The sequence below is a fragment of the Oncorhynchus nerka genome, linkage group LG12 (assembly GCF_034236695.1).
Source record: "Oncorhynchus nerka isolate Pitt River linkage group LG12, Oner_Uvic_2.0, whole genome shotgun sequence".
Classification (NCBI taxonomy): Eukaryota; Metazoa; Chordata; class Actinopteri; order Salmoniformes; family Salmonidae; genus Oncorhynchus; species Oncorhynchus nerka.
In genome coordinates this window covers 89,676,003-89,701,867 of record NC_088407.1, presented here as the reverse complement: position 1 = coordinate 89,701,867, position 25,865 = coordinate 89,676,003, and the positions used below count along the sequence as shown (strand labels likewise).

The following is a 25,865-nucleotide window of genomic DNA, read 5'->3' as shown; positions in this document are numbered from 1 at the left end:
GGGCCAGACCTGGTCTACTCCGTAATAGCGTTGGGTCCAGACCTGGTCTACTCTGTAGAAGTGTTGGGTCCAGACCTGGTCTACTCTGTAGGAGATGTTGGGGCCAGACCTGTCTACTCTGTTGGAGCGTTGGGTCCAGACCTGGTCTACTCTATAGGAGTGTTGGGTCCAGACCTGGTCTACTCTGTAGGAGATGTTGGAGCCAGACCTGGTCTATTCTGTAGGAGCGTTGGGTCCAGACCTGGTCTACTCTATAGGAGCATTGGGTTCAGACCTGGTCTACACTGTAGGAGCGTTGTGTCCAGACCTGTCTACTCTGTTGGAGCGTTGGGTCCAGACCTGGTCTACTCTATAGGAGCGTTGGGGCCAGACCTGTCTACTCTGTAGGAGCGTTGGGGCCAGACCTGGTCTACTCTGTAGGAGCGTTGGGGCCAGACCTGGTCTACTCCGTAATAGCGTTGGGTCCAGACCTGTTCTACTCTGTAGGAGTGTTGGGTCCAGACCTGGTCTACTCTGTAGGAGATGTTGGGGCCAGACCTAGTCTACTCTGTAGGAGCGTTGGGTCCAGACCTGGTCTACTCTATAGGAGCGTTGGTTCCAGACCTGGTCTACTCTGTTGGAGCGTTGGGTCCAGACCTGGTCTACTCTATAGGAGCGTTGGGTCCAGACCTGGTCTACTCTGTAGGAGTGTTGGGTCCAGACCTGGTCTACTCTGTAGGAGTGTTGGGTCCAGACCTGGTCTACTCTGTAGGAGATGTTGGGGCCAGACCTGGTCTATTCTGTAGGAGCGTTGGGTCCAGACCTGGTCTACTCTATAGGAGCATTGGGTTCAGACCTGGTCTACACTGTAGGAGCGTTGGGTCCAGACCTGTCTACTCTGTTGGAGCGTTGGGTCCAGACCTGGTCTACTCTATAGGTGCGTTGGGGCCAGACCTGTCTACTCTGTAGGAGCGTTGGGGCCAGACCTGGTCTACTCTGTAGGAGCGTTGGTTCCAGACCTGGTCTACTCCGTAATAGCGTTGGGTCCAGACCTGGTCTACTCTGTAGGAGTGTTGGGTCCAGACCTGGTCTACTCTGTAGGAGATGTTGGGGCCAGACCTGTCTACTCTGTTGGAGCGTTGGGTCCAGACCTGGTCTACTCTATAGGAGTGTTGGGTCCAGACCTGGTCTACTCTGTAGGAGATGTTGGGGCCAGACCTGGTCTATTCTGTAGGATTGTTGGGTCCAGACCTGGTCTACTCTATAGGAGCGTTGGGTCCAGACCTGTCTACTCTATAGGAGCGTTGGGTCCAGACCTGGTCTACTCTGTAGGAGCATTGGGGCCAGACCTGTCTACTCTGTTGGAGCGTTGGGTCCAGACCTGGTCTACTCTATAGGAGCATTGGGTCCAGACCTGGTCTACTCTGTAGGAGTGTTGGGTCCAGACCTGGTCTACTCTGTAGGAGATGTTGGGGCCAGACCTGGTCTATTCTGTAGGAGCGTTGGGTCCAGACCTGGTCTACTCTATAGGAGCATTGGGTTCAGACCTGGTCTACACTGTAGGAGCGTTGGGTCCAGACCTGTCTACTCTGTTGGAGCGTTGGGTCCAGACCTGGTCTACTCTATAGGAGCGTTGGGGCCAGACCTGTCTACTCTGTAGGAGCGTTGGGGCCAGACCTGGTCTACTCTGTAGGAGCGTTGGGGCCAGACCTGGTCTACTCCGTAATAGCGTTGGGTCCAGACCTGGTCTACTCTGTAGAAGTGTTGGGTCCAGACCTGGTCTACTCTGTAGGAGATGTTGGGGCCAGACCTGTCTACTCTGTTGGAGCGTTGGGTCCAGACCTGGTCTACTCTATAGGAGTGTTGGGTCCAGACCTGGTCTACTCTGTAGGAGATGTTGGAGCCAGACCTGGTCTATTCTGTAGGAGCGTTGGGTCCAGACCTGGTCTACTCTATAGGAGCATTGGGTTCAGACCTGGTCTACACTGTAGGAGCGTTGTGTCCAGACCTGTCTACTCTGTTGGAGCGTTGGGTCCAGACCTGGTCTACTCTATAGGAGCGTTGGGGCCAGACCTGTCTACTCTGTAGGAGCGTTGGGGCCAGACCTGGTCTACTCTGTAGGAGCGTTGGGGCCAGACCTGGTCTACTCCGTAATAGCGTTGGGTCCAGACCTGTTCTACTCTGTAGGAGTGTTGGGTCCAGACCTGGTCTACTCTGTAGGAGATGTTGGGGCCAGACCTAGTCTACTCTGTAGGAGCGTTGGGTCCAGACCTGGTCTACTCTATAGGAGCGTTGGTTCCAGACCTGGTCTACTCTGTGGGAGCATTGGGGCCAGACCTGGTCTACTCTGTAGGAGTGTTGGGGCCAGACCTGGTCTACTCTGTAGGAGACGTTGGTTCCAGACCTGTCTACTCTGTAATAGTGTTGGGTCCAGACCTGGTCTACTCTGTAGGAGCGTTGGGTCCAGACCTGGTCTACTCTGTAGGAGCGTTGGGTCCAGACCTGTGTACCCTATAGGAGTGTTGGTTCCAGACCTGGTCTACTCTGTAGGAGCGTTGGGTCCAGACCTGGTCTACTCTGTAGGAGCGTTGGGTCCAGACCTGGTCTACTCTATAGGAGTGTTGGGTCCAGACCTGGTCTACTCTGTAGGAGATGTTGGGGCCAGACCTGGTCTATTCTGTAGGAGCGTTGGGTCCAGACCTGGTCTACTCTATAGGAGCATTGGGTTCAGACCTGGTCTACACTGTAGGAGCGTTGGGTCCAGACCTGTCTACTCTGTTGGAGCGTTGGGTCCAGACCTGGTCTACTCTATAGGAGCGTTGGGGCCAGACCTGTCTACTCTGTAGGAGCGTTGGGGCCAGACCTGGTCTACTCTGTAGGAGCGTTGGGGCCAGACCTGGTCTACTCCGTAATAGCGTTGGGTCCAGACCTGGTCTACTCTGTAGGAGTGTTGGGTCCAGACCTGGTCTACTCTGTAGGAGATGTTGGGGCCAGACCTAGTCTACTCTGTAGGAGCGTTGGGTCCAGACCTGGTCTACTCTATAGGAGCGTTGGTTCCAGACCTGGTCTACTCTGTGGGAGCATTGGGGCCAGACCTGGTCTACTCTGTAGGAGTGTTGGGGCCAGACCTGGTCTACTCTGTAATAGTGTTGGGTCCAGACCTGGTCTACTCTGTAATAGTGTTGGGTCCAGACCTGGTCTACTCTGTAGGAGCGTTGGGTCCAGACCTGGTCTACTCTGTAGGAGCGTTGGGTCCAGACCTGTGTACCCTATAGGAGTGTTGGTTCCAGACCTGGTCTACTCTGTCGGAGCGTTGGGTCCAGACCTGGTCTACTCTGTAGGAGCGTTGGGTCCAGACCTGGTCTACTCTATAGGAGCGTTGGTTCCAGACCTGGTCTACTCTGTGGGAGCATTGGGGCCAGACCTGGTCTACTCTGTAGGAGACGTTGGTTCCAGACCTGTCTACTCTGTAATAGTGTTGGGTCCAGACCTGGTCTACTCTGTAGGAGCGTTGGGTCCAGACCTGGTCTACTCTGTAGGAGCGTTGGGTCCAGACCTGTCTACCCTATAGGAGTGTTGGTTCCAGACCTGGTCTACTCTGTCGGAGCGTTGGGTCCAGACCTGGTCTACTCTGTAGGAGTGTTGGGTCCAGACCTGGTCTACTCTGTAGGAGATGTTGGGGCCAGATCTGGTCTACTCTGTAGGAGCGTTGGGTCCAGACCTGGTCTACTCTATAGGAGCGTTGGTTCCAGACCTGTGTACCCTATAGGAGTGTTGGTTCCAGACCTGGTCTACTCTGTAGGAGCGTTGGGTCCAGACCTGGTCTACTCTGTAGGAGCGTTGGGTCCAGACCTGGTCTACTCTATAGGAGCGTTGGTTCCAGACCTGATCTACTCTGTGGGAGCATTGAGGCCAGACCTGGTCTACTCTGTAGGAGACGTTGGTTCCAGACCTGTCTACTCTGTAATAGTGTTGGGTCCAGACCTGGTCTACTCTGTAGGAGCGTTGGGTCCAGACCTGGTCTACTCTGTAGGAGCGTTGGGTCCAGACCTGTCTACCCTATAGGAGTGTTGGTTCCAGACCTGGTCTACTCTGTAGGAGCGTTGGGTCCAGACCTGGTCTACTCTGTAGGAGCGTTGGGTCCAGACCTGGTCTACTCTGTAGGAGTGTTGGGTCCAGACCTGGTCTACTCTGTAGGAGATGTTGCGGCCAGATCTGGTCTACTCTGTAGGAGCGTTGGGTCCAGACCTGGTCTACTCTATAGGAGCGTTGGTTCCAGACCTGGTCTACTCTGTGGGAGCATTGGGGCCAGACCTGGTCTACTCTGTAGGAGTGTTGGGGCCAGACCTGGTCTACTCTGTAGGAGACGTTGGGGCCAGACCTGGTCTACTCTGTAGGAGCGTTGGGGCCAGACCTGGTCTACTCTGTAGGAGCGTTGGGTCCAGATCTGGTCTACTCTGTAGGAGCGTTGGGTCCAGACCTGGTCTACTCTATAGGAGCGTTGGGTCCAGACCTGGTCTACTCTGTAGGAGATGTTGGGTCCAGACCTGGTCTATTCTGTAGGAGCGTTGGGGCCAGACCTGGTCTACTCTATAGGAGCGTTGGGTCTAGACCTGGTCTACTCTGTAGGAGCGTTGGGTCCAGACCTGGTCTACTCTGTAGGAGCGTTTGGGCCAGACCTGGTCTATTCTGTAGGAGCGTTGGGGCCAGACCTGGTCTACTCTATAGGAGCGTTGGGTCTAGACCTGGTCTACTCTGTAGGAGAGTTGGGGCCAGACCTGTCTACTCTGTAGGAGCGTTGGGGCCAGACCTGGTCTACTCTGTAATAGCATTGTGTCCAAACCTGGTCTACTCTGTAGGAGCGTTGGGTCCAGACCTGGTCTACTCTGTAGGAGCGTTGGGTCCAGACCTGTCTACCCTATAGGAGTGTTGGTTCCAGACCTGTCTACTCTGTAATAGCGTTGGGTCCAGACCTGGTCTACTCTGTAGGAGCGTTGGGTCCAGACCTCGTCTACTCTGTAGGAGCGTTGGGGCCAGACCTGGTCTACTCTGTAGGAGCGTTGGGTCCAGACCTGGTCTACTCTGTAGGAGCGTTGGGTCCAGACCTGTCTACCCTATAGGAGTGTTGGTTCCAGACCTGGTCTACTCTGTCGGAGCGTTGGGTCCAGACCTGGTCTACTCTGTAGGAGTGTTGGGTCCAGACCTGGTCTACTCTGTAGGAGATGTTGGGGCCAGATCTGGTCTACTCTGTAGGAGCGTTGGGTCCAGACCTGGTCTACTCTATAGGAGCGTTGGTTCCAGACCTGTGTACCCTATAGGAGTGTTGGTTCCAGACCTGGTCTACTCTGTAGGAGCGTTGGGTCCAGACCTGGTCTACTCTGTAGGAGCGTTGGGTCCAGACCTGGTCTACTCTATAGGAGCGTTGGTTCCAGACCTGGTCTACTCTGTGGGAGCATTGAGGCCAGACCTGGTCTACTCTGTAGGAGACGTTGGTTCCAGACCTGTCTACTCTGTAATAGTGTTGGGTCCAGACCTGGTCTACTCTGTAGGAGCGTTGGGTCCAGACCTGGTCTACTCTGTAGGAGCGTTGGGTCCAGACCTGTCTACCCTATAGGAGTGTTGGTTCCAGACCTGGTCTACTCTGTAGGAGCGTTGGGTCCAGACCTGGTCTACTCTGTAGGAGCGTTGGGTCCAGACCTGGTCTACTCTGTAGGAGTGTTGGGTCCAGACCTGGTCTACTCTGTAGGAGATGTTGCGGCCAGATCTGGTCTACTCTGTAGGAGCGTTGGGTCCAGACCTGGTCTACTCTATAGGAGCGTTGGTTCCAGACCTGGTCTACTCTGTGGGAGCATTGGGGCCAGACCTGGTCTACTCTGTAGGAGTGTTGGGGCCAGACCTGGTCTACTCTGTAGGAGACGTTGGGGCCAGACCTGGTCTACTCTGTAGGAGCGTTGGGGCCAGACCTGGTCTACTCTGTAGGAGCGTTGGGTCCAGATCTGGTCTACTCTGTAGGAGCGTTGGGTCCAGACCTGGTCTACTCTATAGGAGCGTTGGGTCCAGACCTGGTCTACTCTGTAGGAGATGTTGGGTCCAGACCTGGTCTATTCTGTAGGAGCGTTGGGTCCAGACCTGGTCTACTCTGTAGGAGCGTTGGGTCCAGACCTGGTCTACTCTATAGGAGCGTTGGTTCCAGACCTGGTCTACTCTGTGGGAGCATTGAGGCCAGACCTGGTCTACTCTGTAGGAGACGTTGGTTCCAGACCTGTCTACTCTGTAATAGTGTTGGGTCCAGACCTGGTCTACTCTGTAGGAGCGTTGGGTCCAGACCTGGTCTACTCTGTAGGAGCGTTGGGTCCAGACCTGTCTACCCTATAGGAGTGTTGGTTCCAGACCTGGTCTACTCTGTAGGAGCGTTGGGTCCAGACCTGGTCTACTCTGTAGGAGCGTTGGGTCCAGACCTGGTCTACTCTGTAGGAGTGTTGGGTCCAGACCTGGTCTACTCTGTAGGAGATGTTGCGGCCAGATCTGGTCTACTCTGTAGGAGCGTTGGGTCCAGACCTGGTCTACTCTATAGGAGCGTTGGTTCCAGACCTGGTCTACTCTGTGGGAGCATTGGGGCCAGACCTGGTCTACTCTGTAGGAGTGTTGGGGCCAGACCTGGTCTACTCTGTAGGAGACGTTGGGGCCAGACCTGGTCTACTCTGTAGGAGCGTTGGGGCCAGACCTGGTCTACTCTGTAGGAGCGTTGGGTCCAGATCTGGTCTACTCTGTAGGAGCGTTGGGTCCAGACCTGGTCTACTCTATAGGAGCGTTGGGTCCAGACCTGGTCTACTCTGTAGGAGATGTTGGGTCCAGACCTGGTCTATTCTGTAGGAGCGTTGGGGCCAGACCTGGTCTACTCTATAGGAGCGTTGGGTCTAGACCTGGTCTACTCTGTAGGAGCGTTGGGTCCAGACCTGGTCTACTCTGTAGGAGCGTTTGGGCCAGACCTGGTCTATTCTGTAGGAGCGTTGGGGCCAGACCTGGTCTACTCTATAGGAGCGTTGGGTCTAGACCTGGTCTACTCTGTAGGAGAGTTGGGGCCAGACCTGTCTACTCTGTAGGAGCGTTGGGGCCAGACCTGGTCTACTCTGTAATAGCATTGTGTCCAAACCTGGTCTACTCTGTAGGAGCGTTGGGTCCAGACCTGGTCTACTCTGTAGGAGCGTTGGGTCCAGACCTGTCTACCCTATAGGAGTGTTGGTTCCAGACCTGTCTACTCTGTAATAGCGTTGGGTCCAGACCTGGTCTACTCTGTAGGAGCGTTGGGTCCAGACCTCGTCTACTCTGTAGGAGCGTTGGGGCCAGACCTGGTCTACTCTGTAGGAGCGTTGGGTCCAGACCTGGTCTACTCTGTAGGAGCGTTGGGTCCAGACCTGTCTACCCTATAGGAGTGTTGGTTCCAGACCTGGTCTACTCTGTCGGAGCGTTGGGTCCAGACCTGGTCTACTCTGTAGGAGTGTTGGGTCCAGACCTGGTCTACTCTGTAGGAGATGTTGGGGCCAGATCTGGTCTACTCTGTAGGAGCGTTGGGTCCAGACCTGGTCTACTCTATAGGAGCGTTGGTTCCAGACCTGTGTACCCTATAGGAGTGTTGGTTCCAGACCTGGTCTACTCTGTAGGAGCGTTGGGTCCAGACCTGGTCTACTCTGTAGGAGCGTTGGGTCCAGACCTGGTCTACTCTATAGGAGCGTTGGTTCCAGACCTGGTCTACTCTGTGGGAGCATTGAGGCCAGACCTGGTCTACTCTGTAGGAGACGTTGGTTCCAGACCTGTCTACTCTGTAATAGTGTTGGGTCCAGACCTGGTCTACTCTGTAGGAGCGTTGGGTCCAGACCTGGTCTACTCTGTAGGAGCGTTGGGTCCAGACCTGTCTACCCTATAGGAGTGTTGGTTCCAGACCTGGTCTACTCTGTAGGAGCGTTGGGTCCAGACCTGGTCTACTCTGTAGGAGCGTTGGGTCCAGACCTGGTCTACTCTGTAGGAGTGTTGGGTCCAGACCTGGTCTACTCTGTAGGAGATGTTGCGGCCAGATCTGGTCTACTCTGTAGGAGCGTTGGGTCCAGACCTGGTCTACTCTATAGGAGCGTTGGTTCCAGACCTGGTCTACTCTGTGGGAGCATTGGGGCCAGACCTGGTCTACTCTGTAGGAGTGTTGGGGCCAGACCTGGTCTACTCTGTAGGAGACGTTGGGGCCAGACCTGGTCTACTCTGTAGGAGCGTTGGGGCCAGACCTGGTCTACTCTGTAGGAGCGTTGGGTCCAGATCTGGTCTACTCTGTAGGAGCGTTGGGTCCAGACCTGGTCTACTCTATAGGGGCGTTGGGTCCAGACCTGGTCTACTCTGTAGGAGATGTTGGGTCCAGACCTGGTCTATTCTGTAGGAGCGTTGGGGCCAGACCTGGTCTACTCTATAGGAGCGTTGGGTCTAGACCTGGTCTACTCTGTAGGAGCGTTGGGTCCAGACCTGGTCTACTCTGTAGGAGCGTTTGGGCCAGACCTGGTCTATTCTGTAGGAGCGTTGGGGCCAGACCTGGTCTACTCTATAGGAGCGTTGGGTCTAGACCTGGTCTACTCTGTAGGAGAGTTGGGGCCAGACCTGTCTACTCTGTAGGAGCGTTGGGGCCAGACCTGGTCTACTCTGTAATAGCATTGTGTCCAAACCTGGTCTACTCTGTAGGAGCGTTGGGTCCAGACCTGGTCTACTCTGTAGGAGCGTTGGGTCCAGACCTGTCTACCCTATAGGAGTGTTGGTTCCAGACCTGTCTACTCTGTAATAGCGTTGGGTCCAGACCTGGTCTACTCTGTAGGAGCGTTGGGTCCAGACCTCGTCTACTCTGTAGGAGCGTTGGGGCCAGACCTGTCTACTCTGTAATAGCGTTGGGTCCAGACCCGGTCTACTCTGTAGGAGCGTTGGGTCCAGACCTGTCTACCCTATAGGAGTGTTGGTTCCAGACCTGGCCTACTCTATAGGAGCGTTGGTTCCAGACCTGTCTACTCTGTAATAGCGTTGGGCCAAGACCTGGTCTACTCTGTAGGAGCGTTGGGTCCAGACCTGGTCCACTCTGTAGGAGCGTTGGGTCCAGACCTGTCTACCCTATAGGAGTGTTGGTTTCAGACCTGTCTACTCTGTAATAGCTTTGGGTCCAGTCCTGGTCTACTCTGTAGGAGCGCTGGGTCCAGACCTGGTCTACTCTATAGGAGCGTTGGGGCCAGACCTGTCTACTCTGTAATAGCGTTGGGTCCAGACCTGGTCTACCCTATAGGAGTGTTGGTTCCAGACCTGGCCTACTCTATAGGAGCGTTGGTTCCAGACCTGTCTACTCTGTAATAGCGTTGGGCCCAGACCTGGTCTACTCTGTAATAGTGTTGGGTCCAGACTTGGTTTACTCTGTTGGAGTGTTGGGTCCAGACCTGGTCGACAACTTGATTATATAACCTAAAATCTGACACATACTCTGTCCATGTTTCTTTAAAACAAATGGATGAAAACAGTGACTCCCACTGAGATTAAATAAAAGCCAGGCTTTGTTATGTCAAAACTGTTAGGGGCGGTTTCCAGACACAGACTAAAAAACATTTTCAATGGAGATTCTCTTAAGATCTTGCTTCATCTATGTCCAGGAAACCGGCCCATAATCAAGTTGGTGTGTTGCTCTGTCTGTCATACTGTATCTCTTTACAGCTTCTTCCTTTAGGTCCCCCTCTTCCATCAGAGCTAGGAGCTCTTGTCGTCTAGGGTGGAAATTGTTTTGGGATGCTTGGAGTCAGAGCAGGAGGTTTATTTTAATACTGAAAGAAAATGTTTACCCGAGCATGGCCAAATCTGAAGTCGCTTGTCCTAAAAAGGATTCCATAACAGCTTCAAACTGTGGCTGATTCCTTCCAGCTCTACAAATCAAATCGCAGTTAAAATAGTTTGTCCTTTAGCGGTCTGACCCCACCACTATAACCCCAGTACCCCCATCTCCCCAAAGGGGCCGCTCTAACCTGACAATAACCCAACACACACCCACCCACATTGGTTAGCCCATCTTAAACATGGGGCCAGATACTGTGACATAAGGCCAGATACTGTGACATAAGGCCAGATACTGTGACATAAGGCCAGATACTGTGACATAAGGCCAGATATTGTGACATAAGGCCAGATACTGTGACATAAGGTCAGATACTGTGACATAGGGCGAGATACTATAACTGGGAAACAGCAGAGAAGCTGGCGATAACAAATACTAATTTCCCATCTCACACTATTACCAAGATAGCAGTTAAGTACATAGAATGGATACATGTATTTGCAGATCTATTGATATATATATAGTTAACCAGTGGCCAAGGAAAACATAAGCCGGGATTCAAACAAACGCAGATAAACGACCTGTGAGCTGCGATTTACTTTTTAAAAGGGTGATTTAATCTTTAAACAACGACATCTGCAACATGATCGCAGGCAAAACATCTGGGGGGGGGGCTTTTAAAAAGTCTATCGCAGTGCACAGGCCGTTTATCTGCGTTTGTTTAAGTCCCGGACATACTGCTGATAAAACCTCTTAGACACTTCACTATGGCCTTGCATTGCTTTTCCCCGGGGGACTAGGTATATTCCCATATTTCCTCTGCGCTCCACCACCACCCCGCTCTCTCTCTCACTCACTCTGAGGTGTTCCTCTTTTCGGAGAAGACTCTGAGGATGAACTCTCCCTCCTGGTGAGGCTCGTAGGTAGACGGGATGATCACGTACTCCCCGGGGCTCAGACGGAAGCGCTGGGTCACCTCCCTCAGGTTGATGTAGGACTTGCAGCGAGCCTTGGATGAGTTGAACAGGAAGAAGTCCTTCTGCATGTGCTGCTTGTTTCCGTGCATCTGGTCAGAAACACACAGACACAGACGGAGGAGGCAGGAGAAGAAAGACTGGGAATGAAAAGTGCGAAAACAAAAGTGTTGAATTAGTTATTGTTGTTAGACTATTAATCAAACAAACTTTTATAGTAACACATTTATAAATAAATATGGCGGTGATAAAACCTCAAAAAACAAACAAACAAACATCTCCTGTCCTTACCTCCTTCGGCACCTGCAGACAGACAGAGAGAAGAGTTGTGTTTACACCAGAAACACCGCTCTGCTCAAAACTAAACCGTGTTACAACAGAAGGCGGCTTGTACACAACGTATGTGGTCATGCGTTAAAAGGGGCAATTTGTGATTTGTATATCCATTTTTGGACTTTTTAAACTAACTATGTGCTTTGTTGTTGTTCTGATCTGCAGATTTCCCCTTTAAAGAATAATAAAAGTTATCTTAGATTCTTTAGTAGTGGATTTTTTTTGTTTTCGTTTTTTTTGTGGGGAGGGCAGACAGGGACACCTCGTAGATGGCAAATCCGATGGTGAAGAGATTGGCTCCCAACTTCCTCTCTTTCCGTCTGTTCTTCTGCATCAGAGAGACCACGAAGGAACACGCCACCTCGTTGTCCTCTGAGTCATCATCCTCCTCCAAGAGACACAGGCGGAACTGAGGGTTGGTCCAGAATGTATCTGCAGGTAGGGAACGGGTCCAGAACCAAACACATCACTTAAAAGTCCAATGCTACTGTTTTTATCTTAATATAAAATCATTTAAGTACAATGAAGTACCTTACTATGATTGTTTTCAATTAAAATTGTCAAAAATAAACAAAAATATTTTCTTAGCAAACAGCAATTTCTCAAGCAAAACATGTTTTAGGAATGTCTGGGAGTGGTCTGAGTGGTGAGGGGAAAACTGAAAACTAGCTGTTATTGGCAGAGAGGTTTGGAACTCTCTTTGTTATTGGTCTATTACCTCATTTACAGCCTGTGATGTCACCAGGCAGGCCAAAACTCCATCCTACCAAAACAGCTGAAATTTCATGCAATCTTTTCAAACAGCTTTTACACTAAAAAGAAAATCATTATTATAATTTTCACAATTTCACAGTATTATTCTAACTTCAAAATGTGGAAATATAATTTTTGACTACTACGTAATGGTGCCCCGTATGAGGACAATCCTATACACGACGCAACAAGTCCTGGGTTAAAATAACATTTGATTTAGCCTGACCCTGAGTGCCAGGTGGAAGGGAAGTGCAATTGTCTATTCAATTGGTTCCATTGCATCAGGCAAGCTCAATCAACCGCAGCTAAAGGATTTAAAATAAAACAATTATTACTGTAGTTAAGTCTGAATTCAACTAAAATTATAACAAATTACAGATGAGGGTTCACATAATACAGGGTTAGAGTTTAGAGGTCATCTCCTACCTGGGTAGTTCCTGCAGCCACCGGCAGAGCAACCTCTGACCCAACGACCCTCGTTCACAGACACCGTCCACTTGTGGATCTTATCGTCCTCCAGGGCATCAGGGGTCAGGTTGCAGATCTCAATCTTGGTGTAGTTCTTCTTGAAGTCCTCAAAGGACATCCTGGGGAGACAGAGGAGAGGGATAGGGAGACAGAGGAGAGAAAGTGGGAGAGAGAAGAGGGAGACAGAGGAGAGAAAGGTAGAGAGAAAGAGGGAGAGAGAGGGAGACAGAGAAGAGGGAGACAGAGGAGAGAAAGAGGGAGACAGGAGAGGATTCAGACCCCGTGACTTACAGTTTCACAACCTGGTTTCAGCCTTATTCTAAAATGGATTGAAGTGTTATTATTTTCTCATCAATCTGCACACAATACCCCATAATGACAAAGCAAACACTTTTTATTAGACATTTTTGCAAATATATATATATATATACAGCTCAATATATCTGAGCTGTCTCATAAATACAAGTAGTGATGAAGTCAATCTCTCCTCCACTTTGAGCCAGGAGAGATTTGCATGCTTATTATTATGCTCTCTGTGTACAATTAAGGGCCAGCCGTGCTGCCCTGTTCTAAGCCAATTGTAATTTTCTGAGGTCAGTCTTTGTGGCACCTGGCCACACGACTGAACAGTAGTCCAGGTGTGACAAAACTATGGTCTGTCGGACCTGCCTTGTTGATAGTGTTGTTAAGAAGGCAGAGCAGCGCTTTATTATGCACAGACCTCTCTCCATCTTAGCTACTGTTGTATCAATATGTTTTGACCATGACAGTTTACAATCCAGGGTTACTCCAAGCAGTTTAGTCATCTCAACTTGCTCAATTTCCACATTTTTTATTACAAGATTTAGTTGAGGTTTAGGGTTTAGTGAATGATTTGTACCAAATACAATGCTTTTAGTTTTTGAAATATTTCGGACTAACTTGTTCCTTTCTGAAACTAACTGCAGCTATTTGTTAAGTGATTTCAGTCGCTGTAGTAGCTAACGTGTATCATGTTGAGTCATCGGCATACATAGATACACTGGCTTCACTCGTTAGTAAATATTTTTAAAAGTAAGGGCCTTAGACAGCTGCCCTGGGGAATTCCTGATTCTACCAGGATTTTGTTGGAGTTCTGTCCCTGAGCTGTCCTTGTCTATTAATGTTCTGTATTATGTTTCATGTTTTGTGTTGGACCCCCAGGAAGAGTAGCTGCTGCTTTCGCAACAGCTAATTGGGATCCTAATCTAATACCAAATACCATACCTCTGTGTTCTGATAGACAGGTAACGCTTTATCTACAATATAGAACGGGGTGTAAAGCCAAAACACATACGTTCAGAAGACTATGATTGACAGAGGAGAGGGAGAAAGAGGAGAGGGAGACGGAGACAGAGGAGTGGGAGACAGGAGTGAGAGACAGAGGAGAGGGAGACAGAGGAGTGGGAGACGGAGGAGTGGGAGAGGAACACAGAGGAGAGGGAAAGAGAGGAGAGGGAAACAGCTGGATGGGGACAGATGAGTGGGAGAGGGAGACAGAAGAGAGAGAGAGACAGGGGAGAGAGAGACAGAGGAGAGGGAAACAGAGGAGTGGGACGCAGATGGAGACATAGGGAGAGGGAGACAGAGGAGTAGGAGACAGAGGAGAGGGAGAGTCAAGAATTGGCATGCTCTACTCAATCATTTGTAATCAAACATCTTTTGTTACACTGGAAAAGGAAGACTGAAACAGCCTCTACATTTAGCTGTTCTTCAGCAGCAGAAGAGCTTTAAAACTGAAAGACAATTTCAGTGAGTGTGGGTCTTCCTTTTCCAGTCGAGACAGATGAGAGGACATGAAATGTGGGTAGAGACAACAACAAGTGTACATTTTCAAGAAGCAAACTAGAAGGACATTGTTGAAGAGAGGAACAGACTCACCAGAACTCCCCGTCCTCAGCACTCTGATGCTGGAGCTGGTCCTTCTCTCCCTTAGACAGAGACACCCACTCCTTAGAGCTGTGGACGGGGAGGCAACAACATCAACAACAACAGACAAACTCAATAGTACGATACATGGACCTGGGAATATACAGCTGTAGGATCTTAATTTGATCACTCAGTTGTCGCAGAGATTTTTCCTGGGCTGCAGAAAATTCAAAAAGGAGCCTTAAGATTGACATAAATTCACAGAAAACCCGCAGGTCTCTTTATCAGTAATGTAATCCTTTGGATTACTCAAAACGAGTAATCTGTAATCTGAATACTTGTCATGCCCTGACTGTAGTGGCTTCCTTTCGTCTTTACCATAGCCACTGCCCAAGCCTGAAGCAGGGTTGTAGTGGCTTCCTTTCGTCTTTACCATAGCCACTGCCCAAGCCTGAAGCAGGGTTGTAGTGGCTTCCTTTCGTCTTTACCATAGCCACTGCCCAAGCCTGAAGCAGGGTTGTAGTGGCTTCCTTTCGTCTTTACCATAGCCACTGCCCAAGCCTGAAGCAGGGTTGTAGTGGCTTCCTTTCGTCTTTACCATAGCCACTGCCCAAGCCTGAAGCAGGGTTGTAGTGGCTTCCTTTCGTCTTTACCATAGCCACTGCCCAAGCCTGAAGCAGGGTTGTAGTGGCTTCCTTTCGTCTTTACCATAGCCACTGCCCAAGCCTGAAGCAGGGTTGTAGTGGCTTCCTTTCGTCTTTACCATAGCCACTGCCCAAGCCTGAAGCAGGGTTGTAGTGGCTTCCTTTCGTCTTTACCATAGCCACTGCCCAAGCCTGAAGCAGGGTTGTAGTGGCTTCCTTTCGTCTTTACCATAGCCACTGCCCAAGCCTGAAGCAGGGTTGTAGTGGCTTCCTTTCGTCTTTACCATAGCCACTGCCCAAGCCTGAAGCAGGGTTGTATAGTGGCTTCCTTTCGTCTTTACCATAGCCACTGCCCAAGCCTGAAGCAGGGTTGTAGTGGCTTCCTTTCGTCTTTACCATAGCCACTGCCCAAGCCTGAAGCAGGGTTGTAGTGGCTTCCTTTCGTCTTTACCATAGCCACTGCCCAAGCCTGAAGCAGGGTTGTAGTGGCTTCCTTTCGTCTTTACCATAGCCACTGCCCAAACCTGAAGCAGGGTTGTAAGTGGCTTCCTTTCGTCTTTACCATAGCCACTGCCCAAGCCTGAAGCAGGGTTGTAGTGGCTTCCTTTCGTCTTTACCATAGCCACTGCCCAAGCCTGAAGCAGGGTTGTAGTGGCTTCCTTTCGTCTTTACCATAGCCACTGCCCAAGCCTGAAGCAGGGTTGTAGTGGCTTCCTTTCGTCTTTACCATAGCCACTGCCCAAGCCTGAAGCAGGGTTGTTTGGTACGCATACAGTCCACACTCAAGGTTTCCTAACGGCCAAACATTCAATGACATCCAGGGATATGGTGCAACAAAAATGTTTATTCTTCTTATATCTAACAAATAAATGATTCTCCAATCAACTTAAAGCATAGAATACTTGATATGGAAAATACATATTATGACCTGTCTGTATGTCTGCATGGTCAAAAATCTATACCGCTCCCGCATCTAGCAAGGACTCTCCCTCTCCCGAAGGCCCAACTTCCTGCCTTTATCCTAACACACTTACCACAATACAATGAATAGGCAAGAGGGGGGGCCAAAAACTAAGTTACACTAACAACAAATTAATATATCTCAATCAGGTAAATATAAATCATAAAGGTACGTACCTAATATTTCATCATTTACATTAATATTTAATATATTTACACAAATATACATGGAGCTCCATATGTTCGGTCTTTTATACAAATATGTCCAAATCGGCTCTAACACTGACCTTAGAGAGACTTTTTATTTCTCTATTTGGTTAGGTCAGGGTGTGATTTGGGGTGGGCGTTCTAGTTTTTCTATTTCTTTGTTGGCCTTGTGTGTTTCCCAATCAGAGGCAGCTGTCTAACGTTGTCTCTGATTGGGAATCATACTTAGGCAGCCTGTTTTCCACCTGAGTTTGTGGGATCTTGTTTTTGCACAGTAGCTGTAGAGCCCGGCAGAACTTTACGTTTGTTTATCTTTGGTTGTTTTTTTGGGGTGTTCATTCTAAATAAAGAAAGATGTACACTTTCCACGCTGCGCTGTGGTCTCATTCTGACGACGGGCGTAACAATACTGTGGGATTACTGTCCCTTCTAACAACCAGACATAGTTTTAAAAATGTTTTAAAAATGTGCACCTGATAAAGCATTATTTAATTTAGCAACTTTTACTACTTTCAAATTAGGGACTATTGTGAGAGCATATGTCACGTCCTGACCTTAGAGAGAGAGAGCAAGAGAGAGAGAGAGAGCAAGAGAGAGAGAGAGAGAGAGACAGAGAGAGAGAGAGAAAGAGAGAGAGACATGCTCAACATGAGTGTCACGTCCTGACCTTAGTTCCTTTTTTATGTCTCTATTTTAGTTTGGTCGGGGCGTGAGTTGGGGTGGGCATTCTATGTTTTTGTTCTATGTTTTGTATTTCTGGTTTTGGCCTGGTATGGTTCCCAATCAGAGGCAGCTGGCAATCGTTGTCTCTGATTGAGAACCATACTTAGGTAGCCTGTGATCCCACTATGATTTGTGGGTAGTTGTTTTCTGTTTGGTATCTGTGCCAGACAGAACTGTTTCGGTTTCGTTCGTTCACGTTGTTGGTTTCAGTATTTTTCAGTGTTCTATTAAAATATTATATTATATATTATATATATTATATTATATTACCACGCTGCACCTTGGTCCTCACCTTCTTCCACCCACGACAGCCGTTACAGCATAAATACTCTATAATTCATCCCATAGTTCTAATTTTATCGTGTATGTGTGAGAGCATAAATACTCTATCATTCACCATAACCCCACCCACCCACTCTGCTCACAACGTTGACATCAGCAAACCGCTTACCCACACAATGCCACATGCTGTCTGCCATCTGCCCGGTACAGTTGAAACCGCGATGGCTCCGTGAAGAGCACACTTCTCAAGCGTGCCAGTGGCCATCGAAGGTTGAGCATTTGCCCACTCACCCGGGTGAGGATGACGAGCACTCAGATGAGCTTCCCTGAGACGGTTTCTGACAGTTTGTGCAAACCACTGCACAAGTGAAGAAGCCAGATGTGGAGGTCCTGAGCTAGCGTGGTTAAACGTGATCTGCGTTTGTGAGGCCAAATTTTCTAAAACGATGTTGGAGGCGGCTTATTCCTACAGTCAACATGCCAATTGCACGCTCCCTCAAAATTTGAGACATGTGTGGCATGGTGTTGTGTTGACAAAACTGCACATTTTAGAGTGGCCTTTTATTGTCCCCCAGCACAAGGTGCACCTGTGTAATGATCATGCTGTTTAATCAGCTTCTTGATATGCCACACCTGTCAGGTGGATGGATTATCTTGGCGAAGGAGAAATGCTCACTAAAAGGGATGTAAAGAAATTTGTGCCCAAAAATTGAGATTAATAAGCATTTTGTGAGTATGAAACATTTCTGGGATCTTTTATTTCAGCTCATGAAACAGGGGACCAAAACTTCGTTGCGTTTTATATTTTTGTTCAGTGTAAATCCTCCTGCTGCAGGATTATATTACTCCTGCGACGAAACTGGTCAAATTAAGATCCTACATATGTACAATAATTGAGCAGAATTGTATAAATTACATTCCAATACCTACTCTAGACTGATTGGCTGGCTGATTGGTTGCCCGATTGGCTGATTGGTTGACTAGGTACTTAGAAGAATGAGGCAATGTATTGGGAATGTTAGCATGGGCATCGGAACACAACCTGTGTCTATCACTGGTGCCAGTTCAACCAATCAGTTAATCAGTCAACCAGTCTACCAATCAGCCAACCAATCAGTCAACCAACCAATCAGCCAATCAGTTCAACCAATCAGTTAATCAGTCAACCAATCAACCAGTCTACCAATCAGCCAACCAACCAATCAGCCAACCAATCAATCAACCAACCAACCAATCAGTCAACCAACCAATCAGCCAATCAGTCCAACCAATCAGCCAATCAGTCCAACCAATCAGCCAATCAGTCAACCAGTCTACCAATCAGCCAATCAGTTCAACCAATCAGTTAATCAGTCAACCAGTCTACCAATCAGCCAACCAACCAATCAGTCAACCAATCAATCAACCAACCAACCAATCAGTCAACCAACCAATCAGCCAATCAGTCCAACCAATCAGCCAATCAGTCCAACCAACCAATCAGCCAATCAGTCAACCAACCAATCAGCCAATCAGTCAGTCAACCAACCAATCAGCCAATCAGTCCAACCAATCAGGTTTGTCTTACTTGTCACTCCAGGGCCCGTTCCACTCCACCTGACCCCAGGGGTTCCTGAGGCGCACCAGACGCACCTTAGACGCTTTGTGCTGGGACTGCTTACACAGAGGAGAAACACACACCCCGGTCCATGTAACAATGGCAACAACCACTGGCCCAGTCTGGCTTCCAAAAGGCCTACAGTCATCTAACCACAGCTCTGTATCTCATGGTCTATCTAATAATGTAGTGTATCTCATGGTCTATCTATCTATCTATCTATCTATCTATCTATCTATCTATCTATCTATCTATCTATCTATCTATCTATCTATCTATCTATCTATCTATTCAATTTCAATTCAAGGGCTTTATTGGCATGGGAAACATGTGTTAACATTACCAAAGCAAGTGAGGTAGATAATATACAAAAGTGAAATAAACAATCAAAATTAACAGTAAACATTACACATACAGAAGTTTCAAAACAATAAAGACATTACAAATGTCATATACACTGTATAAAAATATATATATATATATAATATATATATGATATATATATATTTATATAGTGTTGTAACAATGTACAAATAGTTTTAAAGTACACAAGGGAAATAAATAAGCATAAATATGGGTTGTATTTACAATGGTGTTTGTTCTTCACTGGTTGCCCTTTTCTTGTGGCAACAGGTCACAAATCTTGCTGCTGTGATGGCACACCATGGAATTTCACCCAGTAGATATGGGAGTTTATCAAAATTGGATTTGTTTTCGAATTCTTTGTGGATCTGTGTAATCTGAGGGAAATATGTATCTCTAATATGCTCATAAATTGGACAGGAGGTTAGGAAGTGCAGCTCCGTTTTCCCCGTCATTTTGTGGGTCTTCTCTTGAGAGCCATGTCTGTCTACGGCGGCCTTTCTCAATAGCAAGGCTATGCTCACTAAGTCTGTACATAGTCAAAGCTTTCCTTAAGTTTGGGTCAGTCACAGTGGGCAGGTATTCTGCCACTGTGTACTCTCTATTTAGGGCCAAATAGCATTCTAGCTTGCTCTGTTTTTTTGTTAATTACCTGACACATTGGAAAGAATTATCTTTTTGTTTTCTCATGATTTGGTTGGGCCTAATTGTGCTGCTGTCCTGGGGCTCTGTGGGGTGTGTTTGTGTTTGTGAACAGAGCCCCAGGACCAGCTTGCTTAGGGGACTCTTCTCCAGGTTCATCTCTCTGTAGGTGATGGCTTTGTTATGGAAGGTTTGGAAATCGCTTCCTTTTAGGTGGTTGTAGAATTTAACAGCTCTTTTCTGGATTTTGATAATTAGTGGGTATCGGCCTAATTCTGCTCTGCATGCATTATTTGGTGTTCTACGTTGTACACGGAGGATATTTTTGCAGAATTCTGTATGCAGAGTCTCAATTTGGTGTTTGTCCCATTTTGTGATGTCTTGGTTGGTGAGCGGACCCCAGACCTCACAACCATAAAGGGCAATGGGTTCTATGACTGATTCAAGTATTTTTAGCCAGATTCTAATTGGTATGTTGACATTTATGTTCCTTTTGATGGCATAGAAGGCCCTTCTTGCCTTGTCTCTCAGATCGTTCACAGCTTTGTGGAAGTTACCTGTGGCGCTGATGTTTAGGCCAAGGTATGTATAGTTTGTTGTGTGCTCTAGGGCAACGGTGTCTAGATGGAATATGTATTTGTGGTCCTGGCGACTGGACCTTTTTTGGAACACCATTATTTTGGTCTTACTGAGATTTACTGTCAGGGCCCAGGTCTGACAGAATTTGTGCAGAAGATCTAGGTGCTGCTGTAGGCCCTCCTTGGTTGGTGACAGAAGCACCAGATCATCAGCAAACAGTAGACATTTGACTTCGGATTCTAGTAGGGTGAGGCCGGGTGCTGCAGACTTTTCTAGTGTCCGCGCCAATTCGTTGATGTATATGTTGAAGAGGGTGGGGCTTAAACTGCATCCCTGTCTCACCCCACGACCCTGTGTGAAGACGTGTGTGTTTTTTGCCAATTTTAACCGCACACTTGTTGTTTGTGTACATGGATTTTATAACGTCGTATGTTTTACCCCCAACACCACTTTCCATCAATTTGTATAGCAGACCCTCATGCCAAATTGAGTCGAAGGCTTTTTTTAAATCAACAAAGCATGAGAAGACTTTGCCTTTGTTTTGGTTTGTTTGGTTGTCAATTAGGGTGTGCAGGGTGAATACATGGTCTGTTGTACGGTAATTTGGTAGGAAGCCAATTTGACATTTGCTCAGTACATTGTTTTCATTGAGGAAATGTACGAGTCTGCTGTTAATGATAACGCAGAGGATTTTCACAAGGTTACTGTTGACGCATATTCCACGGTAGTTATTGGGATCTATCTATCTATCTATCTATCTATCTATCTATCTATCTATCTATCTATCTATCTATCTATCTATCTATCTATGTGTGTGTATCTCATGGTCTATCTAATAATGTCATCCAATAACTCACGATACTTGGCGTAAAGTGAATCTATATGTTTCTATAGTTGTATCTCACCTCCTCAACGGCAGTCACAGAGTAGGCGTGGCCCTTCACAAGGCCAGTCACAGTGCGCGTCTCAAATCGAGCAGGAACCAGGGACTGGAGAATGGAATGAACAACAAGACAGGATCACAATTCCGGATCGTCAACGGCGACATGAGGAACAGCACTGATTGGATACAGTTGGTTAAACCAATGGAAGGGGACAGTTTTGAAATTGCACGTGATCATCGATGAGTTCCAACACTCAGTACATTTAGTTAAACCTATGGAATAGCTTTTTTTTCTTGGCGGGGGGGAGGGGGGGTTCCAATCCTCTTGTAATTCTACGTACATTAATGGACAGGACAATGAGTAGAGGAAGCAGGAAAGACAGAAGAAGATATTGTGTTAAAAACAGGTATTGGGATGGATTTGTACCCACACCGACACGGTACATGTGTGGATTTGTACCCACACCGACACTGAGGGTGGCGGCACTAATTGCGGGCAAGACCTCCACAGACAGGCCATATAGCTTTTTTATTTACTGAAATGGCTACTAGGTCTGTTCTGAATCGTAACTAAAGAGCGAGGCTCCCTGACGGGCTGCTGTATTTACGTGAGACTCTTCCATTACGGGTTCATGAGGTCAGGGGTCACGCTACTAAGGTCAGAGACTCACGTCGATAGAGCAGCCCATCATAGAGCCTCTCTCCAGGGCCTTCTTCATGATCTTGTACAGCTCCTTGGGCGCCTCCTTCATCTCATAGAACTCTGTCACGCCCCCGGTGAAGTCTTCCATGGCCTCCGTGGTGTTACCGCCCTTCAGGGCCTCGTAGGAACCGTGAAGCCTGGGGAGGGGGATGGGAGAGTGAGGGTTAGAGTCGTGGTGTTACCGCCCTTCAGGGCCTCATAGGAACCGTGCAGCCTGGGGAGGGGATGGGAGAGTGAGGGTTAGGGTCGTGGTGTTACCGCCCTTCAGCCTGGGGAGGAGGGGGGGTGGGAGAGTGAGGGTTAGGGTTAGGGTCGTGGTGTTTACCGCCCTTCAGGGCCTCATAGGAACCGTGCAGCCTGGGGGATGGGAGGGTGAGACAGGGTGAGGGTTAGAGGTAGGTCAGGGGGTGAGAGGGTGGGGAGAGGGTCAGGGGGGAGACAGAGTGAAGGAGAGGGTCAGGGGGTGTTGATGATATGTTACCAACATTTAGAACAGGCATATAGCCTAGTGAAAATTGTATTCATTGACTTCAGTAGCACTTCAGTTGCACGCAAACTGGTGAATGTGGGTGTCACCTCTCTACTGGCGATAAACTGGTGAATGTGGGTGTCACCTCTCTACTGGCGATAAACTGGTGAATGTGGGTGTCACCTCTCTACTGGCGATAAACTGGTGAATGTGGGTGTCACCTCTCTACTGGCGATAAACTGGTGAATGTGGGTGTCACCTCTCTACTGGCGATAAACTGGTGAATTTGGGTGTCACCTCTCTACTGGCGATAAACTGGTGAATTTGGGTGTGAAGTTCAACTCCGCCATCTCTATATCTAGAACAGTTGATACGGGAGGCCCTGAAGGATGCGTACTTTCACCTATACTGTACACAAACGATTGTCAAGCCTCTGACGCAGCCCAGAAGTTTTTAACAAAATATACAGATGACACCGCTGTTGTGGGTTTCCTCCACCCAAACCAAGCCTCTCCAAGGTTCCAGGGCCTCATAGGAACCGTGACCAAGCATCTCCAAGGTTCCAGGGCCTCATAGGAACCGTGACCAAGCCTCTCCAAGGTTTCAGGGCCTCATAGGAACCGTGACCAAGCCTCTCCAAGGTTTCAGGGCCTCATAGGAACCGTGACCAAGCCTCTCCAAGGTTTCAGGGCCTCATAGGAACCGTGATCAAGCCTCTCCAAGGTTTCAGGGCCTCATAGGAACTGTGACCAAGCCTCTCCAAGGTTTCAGGGCCACATAGGAACCGTGACCAAGCCTCTCCAAGGTTTCAGGGCCTCATAGGAACCGTAAGCAAGCCTCTCCAGGGTTTCAGGGCCTCATAGGAACCGTGACCAAGCCTCTCCAATGTTTCAGGGCCTCATAGGAACCGTGACCAAGCCTCTCCAAGGTTTCAGGGCCTCATAGGAACCGTGACCAAGCCTCTCCAAGGTTTCAGGGCCTCATAGGAACCGTAACCAAGCCTCTCCAAGGTTTCAGGGCCTCATAGGAACCGTGACCAAGCATCTCCAAGGTTTCAGGGCCTCATAGGAACCGTGACCAAGCCTCTCCAAGGTTTCAGGGCCTCATAGGAACCGTGACCAAGCCTCTCCAAGGTAGCCATCGCCTCCAGTGCCAATTACACTGAGTGGGTTACACTGAGTGGGTCAGTTATCCTGCTCCTGTGGAGAAACCACTGCGCTGTTTCAGGCGCAACGTTTACGGTCATGTTGCAGCCGTGTGTAGGAGGGAGATTCCAAGATGTGGGAAGTGTGCAGGAGGTCATGGGATAGAGGATTCTGCCCTTTCTGTGGATAAAGTTGTGTGAGTCAACTGTAGGGGTGCCCGTGTTGCTGGGCATTGGAAGTGTCTGGTGGGAGAGAGGCAGGTTGAGGTGGCTAGAATCAGAGTAGTGCAGAAGGTGTCATGCTGAGGCAGTGAAGAAAGTAGTCTATATCTAGCGTATAGACTTCTACAGTATATAGATTTCATTTCCCTTATTCATCTAGACTTGGAGAAGGAATAGGGGTCGTATTTGGCGTAGAGTTAGGGGTCGTATTTGGCATAGAGTTAGGGGTCGTATTTGGCATAGAGTTAGGGTTCGTATTTGGCATAGAGTTAGGGGTTGTATTTGGCATAGAGTTAGGGGTCGTATTTGGCATAGAGTTAGATGTACATATTTGGCATAGAGTTAGGGGTACATATTTGGCATAGAGTTAGGGGTCATATTTGGCATAGAGTTAGGGGTCGTATTTGGCATAGAGTTAGGGGTACGTACTTGGCATAGAGTTAGGGGTCGTATTTGGCATAGAGTTAGGGGTACATACTTGGCGTAGGCCTTCTCCAGCAGGGCGCTCCAGAACTCGTTCCTCTCAGCAGACTTGGTGAACACCAGCTGGTTGTTGAAGGTGGGGATGCGGTCGTCAATGACAACGTCAACCCAGTCGCCATAGCGCCAGAACTTTGATGTGCCATGCAGGAAAAGACACGGTTGAAGACATTTGACAGGAGTTGATAATGTATAATGTGATAATGTATATTGCAATCAGGGTCTGGGGGGTTGATTTCAGTTCAATTCAGTCAAGCACACCCGGAATGCCTATCCCACTTTTGAGGAAATTCATTTTCAGTTTCACATGTCAGTGTACTTCTTGAACTCACTGACTTGAAATGGAATTGAGCCCTTCCCTGATTTACAATACAACATAGAAATAGACAGTCTACGGTATGTAAAATGTGTTATTGTTTCTAGTTATCTAATAATGAGGGTTGTTTTGATTGGTGAGTTTCTGACCTGGAAGTGGAAGATTCCTCCATATCCCTCGGAGTAGCTCTGATCCTGAGGAACGACCCGGTAGAGAAGCTTCTCATTCAGAGTCAGACAGGCTATAGCAGCCAGCAGCCAGCAGTCACCTTTGGAAACACGCAGGGAGACACACCAATAACATAGTTGTGCATTTGTATAACAACAACACTGTGATGTGAATCTAAAAATACCGATACAATATTTTCAGCCAGCAGTCACACACACACACACACACACACACACACACACACACACACACACACACACACACACACACACACACACACACACACACACACACACACACACACACACACACACAACAAAATACAAAAATACACACACATCATCATCACGCACTTACACACAATGATCACAGTCAATGAACACAGTCAAGAACACAGTCAATGAACACAGTCAAGAACACAGTCAATGAACACAGTCAAGAACACAGTCAATGAACACAGTCAAGAACACAGTCAATGAACACAGTCAAGAACACAGTCAATGAACACAGTCAAGAACACAGTCAATGAAGACAGTCAAGAACACAGTCAATGATTCTTGTAAAATGTACACAACATGTAAAATCATTGTTCTCTGAAGGCATTACAATTGATTGGAGTTAATGGACGAGAGCTGTCATTTTTTCCCCTTATTGTTTGACTACTCAGTAGTGGCCATCATCCCATTGGTTGTCAGTGGCCATCATCCCATTTGTTGTCAGTGGCCATCATCATCCCATTGGTTGTCAGTGGCCATCATCCCATTGGTTGTCAGTGGCCATCATCCCATTGGTTGTCAGTGGCCATCATCCCATTGGTTGTCAGTGGCCATCATCATCCCATTGGTTGTCAGTGGCAATCATCCCATTGGTTGTCAGTGGCCATCATCCCATTGGTTGTCAGTGGCCATCATCCCATTGGTTGTCAGTGGCCATCATCCCATTGGTTGTCAGTGGCCATCATCCCATTGGTTGTCAGTGACCAAAATCCCATTGGTTGTCAGTGGCCATCATCCCATTGGTTGTCAGTGGCCATCATCCCATTGGTTGTCAGTGGCCATCATCCCATTGGTTGTCAGTAGCCATCATCCCATTGGTTGTCAGTGGCCATCATCCCATTGGTTGTCAGTGGCCATCATCCCATTGGTTGTCAGTGACCAAAATCCCATTGGTTGTCAGTGGCCAACATCCCATTGGTTGTCAGTGGCCATCATCCCATTGGTTGTCAGTGGCCATCATCCCATTGGTTGTCAG

The 25,865-nt window shown here is 48.4% G+C and overlaps 1 protein-coding gene across 1 annotated transcript in view; it reads right to left on the bottom strand.

Annotated features, from left to right (window-relative positions):
- The window catches only part of capn3a (calpain 3a, (p94)), a 79,590-nt gene that overhangs the window by 36,883 nt on the left and 16,842 nt on the right, over positions 1-25,865 (bottom strand). Inside the window, exons 3-12 of the mRNA XM_065025939.1 lie at positions 24,596-24,714; positions 24,129-24,262; positions 21,784-21,952; positions 21,135-21,218; positions 18,616-18,701; positions 14,245-14,322; positions 12,304-12,464; positions 11,387-11,556; positions 11,083-11,094; positions 10,675-10,883 (exon numbers count right to left, since the gene is read on the bottom strand). Of these exons, the coding sequence (XP_064882011.1) occupies positions 10,675-10,883; positions 11,083-11,094; positions 11,387-11,556; positions 12,304-12,464; positions 14,245-14,322; positions 18,616-18,701; positions 21,135-21,218; positions 21,784-21,952; positions 24,129-24,262; positions 24,596-24,714 (1,222 nt within the window). The remainder of the gene's footprint in view (positions 1-10,674; positions 10,884-11,082; positions 11,095-11,386; positions 11,557-12,303; positions 12,465-14,244; positions 14,323-18,615; positions 18,702-21,134; positions 21,219-21,783; positions 21,953-24,128; positions 24,263-24,595; positions 24,715-25,865) is intronic.